The sequence below is a fragment of the Pipistrellus hanaki genome (genome assembly GCF_964339955.1).
Source record: "Pipistrellus hanaki genome assembly, chromosome: 10".
NCBI lineage: Eukaryota > Metazoa > Chordata > Mammalia > Chiroptera > Vespertilionidae > Pipistrellus > Pipistrellus hanaki.
In genome coordinates, this window is record NC_140512.1 from 30164454 (window position 1) to 30178418 (window position 13965).

Below are 13965 nucleotides of genomic sequence, written 5' to 3' on the forward strand. Positions count from 1 at the left end.
TCATTAAGTGATTTTGGCATTGTGCGAGCACAACTGTAAATAGTATATACTACACTCACAGGCTGTATGATATATGTTTGATATAAAACTGGTTAATATTCCACCGAGAGATAAACTATGCCTATGAGATTATCTTTTCTAACAGAAGAAATGTATTCTACTTTTTTTCAGGACAAACATCTACAAATTAACATGCAACTACAGTATGTCCAGGACTTTCAGTTAATATTAAACAGTAAATCAATTAAAATACATTCTCCCAAATTATCCTTCGTTGGGCCTGTTAAGTAATGCATATTCATGACATTGAAAGGAAATGTTGCCCTTCTTTTGTTTCTATTTCCAAACTTTAAATAATTTTTCTTATCACAGTTACCTAGGGTGATTGTAGTAGCACTCAATTTTTATTGATGGAAAGGGTCAATATGATAAAGATACCAGTTTTCCATAAATTAAACGTAAAAGTCAGTATAATGTTATTAAAATGCCCACTAGTGTGTGTTTTTATAGAACGTGGCAAGTAAATCTAAAACTAGTTGTGAAGAGATGCTCAAGAATAGCTCAGAAAATTTTGAAAGCCATGAACTAGGTAAAGAAATTGCCCAACAAATGTCAAAACCAGTTATGAAGCAATGTAGTATGCAGAGATAGACAAATAGACAAGTAGGAACTAATAGAGAACCAAAACATGTTGATGCACATTTGAAAACCATTACAAATCAGTGGAGTAAAAAGCAGACTCTTTATTAAATGTTAAGCCAATTGTTTATATTTTGGAAAAAATAAAAACAGATGGCTAACACATTATAATAAAAATAATAATATCTAGGTGGATATCTGCCTAAGTGCAGAAAAACAAAGTGTTAAAATATTTAGAAGAAACTGTAGAATAATTTTATAATATCGAGGCAGAGAAAGATTTCTTAACAAAACACAAAAACTACTTAATATAAAGTTAAAATTATAAATGTAATTTGTGTATATATCATTAAATTGTTTGCCTCAAAACCACCGTTTTCCAGAGAAATGTGAAAAGCCAAGCTACAGATTGGGGCAAAAGTATTTGCTATGTATCTAATTGAGACTGTTATGCAGTATATAGAAAAACATATTATGTAAACCAATAAGAAAAAAAAAGACACAACCCAACATCAAAAAATGAGTAAAAGGCATGATCTAACAGTGTGCAAAACTGAACAGTTGACTTGTAAACATATGATAAAACATTCAGCCACACAAGTAACCAGGGAAATGCAATTAAAATCACAATGTGTATCTTTTTACACGGACAATATCAGCAATAGGTGAAGGGTGTGAATATACCAAGTGTTGGTGAGAGTGTGGAGAGTCAGAGCCTTTCTATATAATGCTGCTGAGAATATGCATTGGGGTAAGCATTTTGAACTGAACGTTATCGCTTTGTTCAAGTCGAAAAAGCCTCTGTTCTTTGACTCAGGAGTTCTTCTAAGTATACATCCTAGAGAAACGTGTGTGTAAAGAGACATGTACGAAATTTATTATTACAGTAGTATTCATAATGGCTAAAACTTAAAATAATATACTTGTCCATCTGCACAAAATGGATGAATAAATTTTGGTATATTCATAAAAATAATACTATATGGTTATTAAAGTGAACTAGCTAAAATTGTATTTATAACCATGGGTAAATCTCATACATAGCGTTGAGTGAAGCAAACTAAGTTGTAGAAAAAGAGATTTATGATGAAATTTGAAAACTGGAAATGTACACATATTATGCCTATTGGTGCATATGTGTTATTTGTATTTCAAAACATCAGTAGAAAGGCTAACCATCAAAGTCAGTATGATGGTTACCTAACCTCTGTGGAAGCAGAGAAGGGAATAGGATGAGACAAGTAATAAAGAGGCTTCAGCTTTTCTGTAATAAATTTATTTAGAAAAAAACTGACTCAAATATTGCACAGTGCTAAGATCTGATAATATTGGATATTGGTGCATGAATGTTTATTATCTAATTCCCTCTGTATTTCTCTGTGATTGAAATACTTCATTTTGAGTAATTAAAAAAAAATATATATATATATAGAACATGTATGTAAATTTAAAAGCATGATACACCAAACAACACTCATACTGTATATTGCTCCTAAACAAAATACACAAACACACATACACACACACACACACACACACACACACACACATCCACCTTTATGTAAGTATATATATAAATTTGTATACGTGAAGGATTCCCTGCAATTCTTGTTGTTCTTTCTTGGAGAGGAGAGGTGGGACAAGGTATGAAGCCTAAAGAGTATGTAAGATGCATTTGTTATATTTTAAGAAATTTTAAAGACAAAAAAGATATAAATATGTCATACATTAACAGTTATCAACTCATTGTGATAGCAATATGGATGTTGGATAAAGTGAATCTCTTCATTTAGTATTGCCTATTTCTGTTCTTCAAAATAATCTTTTAAAAATATTAAGCATTTGACTAAGATATAGAGCTTATATATAAAAGACAAATTTTGTATTAAGATTATCTTAAAAAGTAGGTATTTTGTCAACTAATTTATTGTGATGGAAATATATTATTGTAAAAATTAAACATGAATAATTTTTTTCCTCTTCCCAAAGAATACAAGTCAATGATCAGATTGTAGAAGTGGATGGAATCAGCTTGGTGGGAGTCACACAGAATTTTGCTGCAACAGTTCTCAGAAACACCAAGGGCAACGTCAGGTAAGCATGTGGCTTCAGTCTGTACAATTTCATTACTTGATATTTTGTTTAAATTTTCTATGATTATACTTATAGATATATATAATTATAATGAGAAGTTTAACTAAATGCTAAAATTTTGCCTTTAGTTTTTTTTATTTTTCTTTAATTTAATTAGTTCATGCAAATGTAATTTAAAACTAAAAATTATAGTATTCTAGAAAGATATGAAGATAAGGAGTATACAGCATAAATCACTATGGTTAGTTATTAAGCTTTTTTAGTGTGCATTATTGCTAATACAATAAGAATTGCTATGACAATAGAATTTCTAGTTCTGTCCTCAATAAATAAGACATTTGTCCTCAAATCCTCTTAATAAAATCAGTTACACAGTAAATTGAAATTATATATATATATATATATATATATATTTTCAATGATACATATTATTTAGATAAGCAGACTGAATGATTTGAGGTTAATGCTTTAAAAATATTTTTATTGTTTTAAAGAGACAGATAAAATTACACTTTGGTAAACTATTACTTTTCCAACTTTAATAGGATAGAGGGTGCATTCTTTTGGACCTTAAAATTTATATCCAATCTTGGGGTTCTGAAAATGGTAGCTTGGAAAACAAATATACTTAAAAGTAGTCTTGAGTCAACTAAGGTCAAACTTTAAAATTTGTTTATTTGGCCATAGGGTACTTATTTTTAAATATAATATTGCTATATCTTATACTTCTCCAAATATCCTATGAAAGGATTCATAAGGGGACATTATTTAGTATGTGTAATTATGAAAGTGTTTTAGTGTTATCATCAAAATTAAATGGCCAAATGTTCTGAAAATATTGATGAGTTAATTGATCTAAAGAGAGTAAATTATGATTTAATTGCAGCATATTTTATGTTGCAGAGGCGTGAGTTTAAGAATTTAGACTTTTTTAAGTTGGAAAGCACCCATTAATACTGAAGGGAATGTTTAAGAAATACAACTTCAATAACTTTTATGTTTATGTTTCAGGAATACCCATAGTTCTGAGAAAGTATGTAAAATAATTGGCAAGAGTACACATGATTATCTTTCAGGACTGTGGTATATCAGTATACAACTTGGTTTGAAGTTGCCCATTAGAACTTAAAGTGAATTTAAAAGTGAATTATGCATTGAAGTTTGTGGTTACATGAAATCATAGTCATTCCTTTCTCTTCATAATTCTGCACTGTTATTTCAAGCCTTGTACAAAGATTTCTCAACTGGTCATCCTGATTGCTAATCTCCAATTTTGAAACTCTCCTTCTCATTCTTATCCCTAATGGACAAATACAATTGCAGTATTTCACATATATGAAGGGCTATGGGAAAAGTCTATTGACTCATTCTGTGTATCTCTAGTAGTACAAATAAAACCTGTGGGTAGAAATAATGATTCTGCATCCATCATGTTCCTCTCTTCAGAAACCTTCAATGGCCCTCCACTCTGGGCAGAATCTAAGTTCTCTATCCTGGTATTAAAAATCTTTCATCACCGTATCTTATCATTTATCTCTTTCTATTTTCATGGTCTGGTTCAGTCAATACTAGTGTAGTCATTATCCTTCGAATATAACTTGTGAATATTTTTGTGGGCCTTTCTCTCTGCCATCTTTTTCTGTTCAAAATACTGTTTAGAACCTAGTTATCTTAAAGATCGAATTTCAGATTTTTTCCTCTCCAAGAAGTACCCCTTCACCTCAAGGCTCCCTGGTTTTCTCTTCTTCCTGGTGCTCTAACCTTTCATTCCACTTTTTTTTTTTTTTTTTTTTTTTTTTTTACCTTGAGGTGATAGCACATTCTCCTTTCCTCTTCTAAAGGCATATATCTTATTTCCTATCTCTGTCTGCAAAAATCTTGATATCAAAAGGGGATCTTTAGGGTCCTTTGTTCCCCCAAATTATCTAACCCTGGGTCTCAATTGCATCTTTTCTCAACTTTAACTTAATAAAAATAATATTTTAATCCATTGAATATATTTTATGCAGCAGTTCTTCATAAGGTATTAATATAAAACCAGGACCCAAAAATTAGATCTGTAGTTTAATGAACGGTTTTAAACTGAGGTTTTAAAATAGGTATGGTTCTATATTTCTTATTCATTGATAACTTAGCTGCCACATTCATTGTTTACTAAAATTTATTTTTAAAGGGTATATAAAAATTACTAAATGTAGTTAGTATTTTTCTAACTACAAAGCATATATCTAGGATGAATTTGTTTATTTATATACCTCTGTATAATATGCAGAACAATTCAATCCAGAATGGCTCTAGATGTAGCATGCTACATCATATGTAGTACACAGCACATTTATTATATACTCCTTTGACTTTGACTTTAAATTCCTACTACTCAGTATGTCTTTATTATATATGTCAATGTTACCTGGTGCAACCTAAAAAGAAATGTCGTAACAATTATTTAAAAACTTCTAATTGCATAGCCTACATGGCTCAGTGGTTGAGCATTGATCTATGAATCAGGAAGTCACAGTTCAATTCTCAGTCAGGGCACATGCCTGAATTGCAAGCTCCATCCCCAGTGTGGGGCATGCAGAAGGCAGCCAATCAATGATTGTCTCTTGACATTGATGTTTCTATTTCTCTCTCTCTTTTCCTCTCTGAAATCAATAAAAAATATATTTTTAAAAAACTTCAATTTGAAAAAAACCTATAATCTTTTTGGTGGTTGATTTGTTTTGAAAATATTGTTAAAATAAAGTGAAAAGGCAATATAAAGAATGTAACTTACAAAATGTAATATAGTTAGAAAGTTAGAGTAAAGTTTTGTTCTCATTGTCAGATCCTTTCTTTGGTAAAAATAAACATTTTTTTTATATGAAAATAATTTAAATAGTTTAGATTCAGTTCATTTGAATCAGCAGATTTATCTCCTATTCACAATTGACTTTTATATTAAAACATACTAAAATGATGCTTCACTTGGAAATCCTAAAAAGACCCTCATATTTGTTGGCCAAAAAACCCCACAAAACTATTTTAAACTTAAAATTATTAATTTATTAGAAAAAATAATAGGTTGTAGTTCAATTACTGGTTGTATACCTATGGAAAGAAGACAGAAATCACCAGATATTCACAGTCTGATTCAAGATTGTACAAAACTACCTTATATTTATGCTCAGATATAGAATTTAGCCTGCTGTGATAGCCTTTTGCCAGCGATAGTCCAAATTTGGTTCAATATCTTGTGTTATATCTTTGTGGGCAAGAGAAAAATGTGTTTTGAATTATGAGATAGGTAAAAAGAATAGGTGCTAATTCTGTTACCATATCAAAATCAGAATGAGGCATTAAAAGAAAAATCATTACATACCAATGCTTTTCGTGAACTTAGATACAAAAATCCTTAACAGAATTTTAGCATGTTGAAATCAGGAAGTTATACAAGTATGATAATTTATGGCCAAGGGACATCTTTGGAATGCATGGTTGATTTAATGTTTGAAATTCAACCTATGGAATTTCATAAGGGAAATTTCTCAATGTGATAACTAGCAGCCCAAGTGAACTGACAGCTAATATTACATTTAATGATGAAAGACCAAACGCTTTTCCCTTATACTAGGATAATGCAAATATGCCCACTGTCTCCACTTCTATTCACGTTGTCCTGGAGGTCATAGCTTATTCAGTGAAGCAAGAAGAAGAAATGGAAAACACTTAGATTTTAAAAGGAAGAAGTAAGACTTTGTTCACAGACAACATGGTCATCTCTGTAGAAAATTCTATGGAATCTACAAAAAATGCTACTAGAATTGATAAGTGAGTCAAGCAAGGTTATAGGAGATAGGCTGTTGTACAGAAATTAATTCTACTTCTATAGACTAACATTAGCAAAGAATTGAAAGTTCAAATAATAGCATTCATAATAATAGCAAAAACACTTAAGGATAGTCTGGCATAATACACTGAATATATCAGCAAAATTCTTAGAAAATAAAGACAACTTAAATGAGTGAAGAAATACACTCCATGTTTATGGGTCAGAATACTCAATATTGTTAAGACTTCAGTTTCCCCCCAAATCTATAGATTAAGCACAATCTCAACAAAAATCTCAGCAGGCTCCTTTCTTTGGTAGAAATAAACATTTTTTAAAAAGAAGAAAGTAGTGTATTTTTGCTGCCTGACAGCTGCACTAATCACAGCAGTCTGGTTTAGGCATAATGATAGAAATATAGATTAATGGAATAGAATAGGGAGTTTCAATATAGACCTGCATAGACATAAACAATTGGTTTTTGACTAATGCCCCAAGGTAATTTAGTGGGGAAAATTATAATATTTTTAAAAATTGGTGCTGAAAGAATTGGATAACTACATTAGAAAAAGCAAAGAACAAAATTTGGCCTTCCTTCCACAGTCCATACAAAAATAAACTCAAGATTGATCATAGACTAAAGTGCAGCAGCTAAAACTAAAATTTATAGAAAACAGGCAAAAATCTCAATGATCTTGGGTTAGTCAAGGATCTTTTAAGACATAAAAGAACGAAATGGTAAACTCATCAAAAATTTAAACATTTGTTTTGAAAATACTGTTAAGAAAGTGAAAAGCAATCTAAAGACTGAATATTTGCAAAACATTTGTCTGATAAAAGACTGTTATTTAGAAGACATGAAGAATTCTTACAGTTCATTAAGAAGATATATAACCCTATTAAAAATGTGCAAATCAATTAAAGAGAGACTTCACTGAGGAAGATATACAGTTAAGCACATGAAATGCTGCTCAGTGTCATTAATCATTGGGGAAATGCAAATTCATTCCCAATGAGGTACTACTATACACACAATAGAATGGCTGAAATTTAAAAGACTGATGATGCATTGACAGGGATGTGGAGCAGCTCTAGCATTCCTTTACTGCAGCGGGAATGCAAAATAGCATAACCACTTTGCAGAACAGTTTGACAGGTTCTTATAAATTAAAACTAGAGGCCAAGTGCACGGATTCATGCACCAGTGGGGTCCCTCAGCTAGGCCTGCTGGAATTGGGTTAAAACTGGCTTTCTGACATACCCAAAGGGGTCCCGGATTGCAAGACCCCTCTTGAATGCTCAGCCCCCAAGACCTGGATGCCCACTGGCTCCCTCCTCTCCTCTCTGGGTCCGGGGTGCGGGTGAATGAGATTCAGGGCAGATAGTGCCCCAGCAGCAACCTTACCCATAGCCAATACCGCAAGGAACCAGGCTTTCTTCTCTGGATGTAGTGTCTGCTCCCTGGTGGTCATTGCACATCATAGCTACTGGGCAAACAGTCGAACGGTTGGTCAGTCGCTTAGGCTTTTATATATTTAGACTAGAGGCACGATGCACAAAATTTGTGCAAGAGTAGGCCTTCCTTCCCCTGATTGCCGGCATCAGCTTCCCTCTGGCACCTGGGTCCCGGGCGTCTCTTGCAGCCCTGGCTTCATCCTGAAGGTCCTGTTTAATTAGCATATTATGCTTTTATTATTGTAGATGTACACTTACCATACCAGCCAGCAGTTCTACTCCTGGCTACCTACTAAAAAACAATAAAAAATATATCAACCCAAGACTCATGTTTGCATATTCATATTGTTTATAATAGCTGAAAACTGGGAAAAGTGAGTTCAGATGTCATTAACTAATAAATGGTTATACATAATTTTTGTATCCCACAATTTACAGGGGTGGGCAAAAGTAGGTTTATCATAACAATATATAATACAATAACTAATAAACAATAATACAAGAATAAACCCATGTTTTGCATTACAATTATAAACCTTCTTTTGCCCACCCTTGCAATTTATTTGTTTACTGTTACATATCTTATCTCAAGAAGAACCCTGAAAATTTTGAAAATATTTAGGAAGACCTGACCAGGATGATGATAAGTCTAAACATTTTCCTTCTACATATAAAAGTAAAAGGTTCTACAAACTTTTTCCTAAGATATCGAAAAAATTGTAAAGACATGGTAGCAATTGTAAAGCACTTGAAAGTGTGAAATCTGGGGAAATGATTAGCGATTCTTTTTAACTCTAGACAGCTGATCTAGTACTGAAGGACAGCAGTTATGGAAAGTGATATTGTAGGCGAGAGGTTGTGCTTCAGTCTGAGGAACGTCCAGAAAGTATATGTTTGCCCTTCAAAACCATTCACATTTAACTTTACATGCTTTCTGGCTGGAACCTGCTACTTATTGATTATTATGTATTCATAATGTTTTTACCCCAGCTTATATACTTAAAAACTTTTGGCATTGAGCCATACACCACTACTGAAGGTCGGGATTTTATAGGAATTGTAGTTCCACACAATGGAAAACAAAATAATCGGAGGGCCTTACATATTTCTCTGTCCTTTGTGGAAGATGTTATAATATTCAAAAGGAAATTGAAATGAATGCTAAGTGAATTTTTATAGATATACACGTTTATTTTGGATTCACACCTAGGCATATATTTCTAAATATAGAAGTTTTGAAAAAAATATTTTTTATTTAAAATCATTGGTGTATCAGAGGTTTCTATTTGAAATGCATTAAATCTCGATATGTTTTCATTTTCATCATTTTAATAAGAGTTTTTGTTTCCATTATACACCAAAGGGAAGTTGAGGTTTTCACTTTTTATCAAAGTGATTCTGTGGTTGTGCGTAATGGAGTGCCGTATCCAGTGGAGGCAGTGTAGAATTGCTGTGTTATGGAATCATCAGTCCAGCGGGCTTCCTGTTTACATCGCTCGTAGGACTATACTCTTGCCCACAGACAAGAGGAGCAGTCACTATGGGTTTCAGACCAGGAGTAGTAGAACTTTTTAATCTTACATGTATGAGAATGGTCAGTGGTCACTGTGATAAAAAGAAGATTAAAAACAGTGGAGATTTCAAAAAACTACTTTACAGAAGACTTTAGTTGAATGAGACATTTTCTGATGTCACTTCATACAGAATAACATTTTTAAAATTTCCTGTTTATATGATGTAAATATTTAAGCCTGACACAGTAATGCTAACTTTCAAGTAGAGGAATTTATACCTATTGCACAGTATATAGTCTTTGAAGTAGCACGTGGTAGACAATTAAAAAAAAACCACAATTCAATTACAGTCGTGTCCTTAATGATAGGAATATATCCTAAGAAATGTGTGGTTAGGCGATTCTGTTGTCATGTGAACATCATAGCGTGCACTTGCTCAAGCCTGGATGGCATAGCCTACTGCACACGTGGGCTACATGGTGTAGCCAGTGGCTCCCAGAATACAAGCCTGTGCAGTACTCTACTGTACTGAATACTGGAGGCAACTGTAACAGTAAAAACATGGCATAAAAGATTAAAAATGGCACACCTGTGCCATGAATGGGAGCTTGCAGGAATGGAAGTTGCTCTAGGTGCATCAGTGAGGGAATGTGAAGGCCTAGGACATGACTGGCCACCACAGTAGACTTAATAAACACTGTACCCCAGTGTCACCAAGAACGTGCAAGAAATGCACTGTGCTACTTCACAGTGGCTATGAGGAGGTTACGTGGCGATAGGAAGTCTTCAGCTCCATTGTGATTATGGCACCACCACTGTATACACAGTCCATCATGACCGGACGTCAGACTGCAGCACATGACTGTGCTCTGTTTTTACATTGCAATATGGTATGGAAAGAACTAATGCTTACAAATACATTAAAATATTTTAAATCTAGATAGTGCAGGTCTAGGTTTTAAAAGCAATATTTCCTAAATGGATTTTTTTTATGTAAAATATATCATATATCATATGTTATAGCTTACCCTATATCTAGCTAGGAAGAAAAAAATATGTAAGAGTATGCAAGTACAAGAAAGAGGCAAAAGCTTGGTTACATAGAACTTTAGCTGCTAAGTTCTGTCAACATATTTTATGAAAGGGGCTATACATATATTTACCACCACCTACTCAAGTAGAATTAAGTGAAATAGTTAAAAAGCTACCAAGTTAATCCTGGCCAGTATGGCTCAGTGGTTGAACATAGATCTATGAACCAGGAAGTCATGGTTCGATTCCCTGTCAGGGCATGTTCCTGTGTTGTGAGCTCGATCCCCCAATAGGAGGCATGCAAGATGCAGCTGATCAAGGATTCTATCTCATCACTGATGTTTCTGTCTCTCTTCCTCTTCCTTACTCTCTGAAATAAATAAAATACATATATATTTAAAAGCTACTAAGTTCAGAGTAAGAGCATAAAATGTGATCAAACAGGAAAAATGAGACACTTTTTACAGAAATGTTTAAAAGTACCAGTGACCTTTGTGACCTAAAGCTCAAGTATTGCATAAGGACAGTAGGTCTTGTACAGCGATTTTTCTTTTCTTTTTTTAATATATACCATTCAGGTTTTTGATGTGCACACAATAAATATTTATTTAAAGAATATATGAAGGAAAGAATTAATTATACAAAACTAACAACTATAGTTTTCCCTTTTTTAAACTAGCTTAATTTCACATTGAGAACTTTTAAATTTTGACATCAAATGTCATTTTGACTAGTGTATCACTTTTATTAGAATAACTTCAGTCTGTAAAGCAAGGCACTCATAAATCATTTTTCAGCACAACCTCTCACATCATTCACAAAGAATATGTAGATCTTTATGACTTCAATTCAGCAAATTGCAAGTCCAATCTTATAGTTGTTTGACAGCTCACTAGAGAATTCAATAAATGAGTCAGATGAATTCCATATAATCTCATCATCTAAACTACCAAGGACAGTGTATGGGCATTACTTGCTCTGATAATAGATTTAAAAAGAAAATAAAAAACTAATTCATCTGACTTTGTCTATTGTATCTCAGCTTGAGGGTAGCAGTGGGGAGTTCTTAGTGAAATAATTCACATTAAAACAACATGATTGTTTTAACACTAGAAAAAAGCCAGGCTAAAAACATAAGCTTAATTGTATATTTTAGTTTTAATTTTGTCATTATATAGACATAACCTTAGAAAATACCTAATTTTTTATTTAAATATCCATTACAGTTTGGTGTCTGTTACCTCATTTTTATAGTTAGAAAAATAAATTGATCGTGCCATTTCCTGTTGAAGCAAAGAAAAAAAGTTTAGAAAGTAACAAGAAAATACATTTTTTTCTTAAAGGATCTTGAAGTTTAGGAACAGGCTGATTTGACTAAACATATGTCATTTCATTTGGAGTTAATGTCTACAATATATATCACTAATTATATACAAATATCACATATTTAGAGGGACTGATTATTGTAAACTTTTATTATATTTTTAAAGATTTTTGAAATTCAATTTAATGTGATCATGTGCTCCATACTTTTATCTTTTGAGAGTGACTTATAATAACATGTTCAGAGCACTCTAATGCAAGTATTTTATTTTTTCCTGTGGTCATCCGTATCAGGATGAATTCTAATATTGTGAATATCTACTATAAATTAAACTGGATTACAGATCTTTAAAGATATGTATAGCTAGGTGCTATAATGCCACCCAAAATACCTGCCTGAGTGAAGAGATGTATACTTTAGCACACACTTTTTAAAGTGAGTGTATTTCATGAGAGGAATTTTCTATTTTATATGTAATTACAAATCACTTCTATTTCATCAAACTGTAAAGTGATTTTGAATATGAATTAGTGAAGAATGTTAAATTGTAGCAGTAAATTCAGAAAGAAAGCTAAGCTGAGATTTTGAGCAAGTAGGCCTTCCTGATTTAAAATGCTTTTTTCTTATGCAATATGGAACAATTCTTAGTTCCTCTGAAACTTTGTTTGTAAATAATTCTGGTTTGGAATTAGGTATTTTATTTTGAAGAAAGAAGAAACTTGTAACATCACATTGGAGTTTTGATTATTCTATTGTATAATTACATAATTTCTTATTTAATATAATTTAGACTTTAAAAATAATATTCTCCTTTAAAATTTTTCACAAGGTCTTTCTTAAGATTCCTTCTTTCATCTCTAAAATCAGCATTTAAAATCAGTTTCAACTATTTGGCAAGTGGGCCTCATCTTTTGTTTTTCTCTCCCTGAATTGTGTTTACATTAGCTTTAAACACTTGCCTTGAGGAGGAAATAAACTTCTACATTCTTAGGGAAAACTGTTAAACTAGAAGATCTAACACATTAATTCTCAAATTAGTTTAAAGAACTTATGACTTAAATGAATGTAAATTCTAATTTACTTACTTTGAGCTTGGCAGCTGTTTTTGATTAATTTGCATTTTGTACATTAATTGCTTCCCTCAATCTCCTGTCAGATTTATAGTAGGGAAGTTATATTCTTTTAAACCCCACTCTATTATTCATTTAAAGAAAGATAAAAGATCAGTCTAGAAAATTAAGAAGTAAACTGCAGTTGGCAAAAGATAATAAATAGAATAAACACATGCACTTATATTATTTGTGTGTGTATGTATATGTATGTGTGTGCAATATATATAGAAGAGGATATAGAACCATTGCAACTCAGTAGTAAAAAGTCAGACAACTGGAGTGTTTTAAAAAATGGGCAAAATATTTGAAAAGATATTTCACTGAGGAAGACATGTGCATGGTCAAAAAAAGCATGAAAAGATACTTAAGCCGGGACCGGTTTGGCTCAGTGGATAGAGCGTCAGCCTGCGGACTGAAAGGTCCCGGGTTCGATTCCGGGCAAGGGCATGTACCTGGTTGCGAGCACATCCCCAGTGGGGGGTGTGCAAGAGGCAGCTGATAGATGATTCTCTCTCATCGATGTCTCTAACTCTCTATCCCTCTCTCTTCCTCTCTGTGAATAAATCAATAAAATAAAAAAATAAAAAAAAGATACTTAAAATCATTAGTCATCGGGGCACTGGAAATTAAAACCATTATAAAATACAATCAGATACTCAGTAGAGTGGCTAAAATTTTAAAAGACAATACTAAGTGTTGGTGAGAAGATAAAGCAACTTCACCTTTCATGCATTGCTATTGGAATATAAAATGGTACCACCACTTTGAAAAAAACAATTTGGCAAATATTTGAAAAGTTAAATATATACTTACTTAACATATGACATTGATTATTTGTCTTAAGGGAAATGAAAATTAATGTCCAAACTTGCACTCAAATGTTTATACTAATTTTGCTCATTATATCCAAAATCCAATCCCAAATACCTATCAATAGATAAATAGATATACAAAATATAGTATATCTAGTATAATGAAATACTATTC

The 13965-nt window shown here is 32.3% G+C and overlaps 1 protein-coding gene across 16 annotated transcripts in view; it reads left to right on the forward strand.

Moving 5' to 3' along the window:
- PPP1R9A (protein phosphatase 1 regulatory subunit 9A) overlaps positions 1–13965 on the forward strand; it is a 219387-nt gene that overhangs the window by 127114 nt on the left and 78308 nt on the right. For all 16 annotated transcript variants that reach the window (XM_084896633.1, XM_084896644.1, XM_084896643.1 and 13 more), the window contains one exon: positions 2629–2733. In XM_084896633.1, the coding sequence (XP_084752759.1) occupies positions 2629–2733 (105 nt within the window). The remainder of the gene's footprint in view (positions 1–2628; positions 2734–13965) is intronic.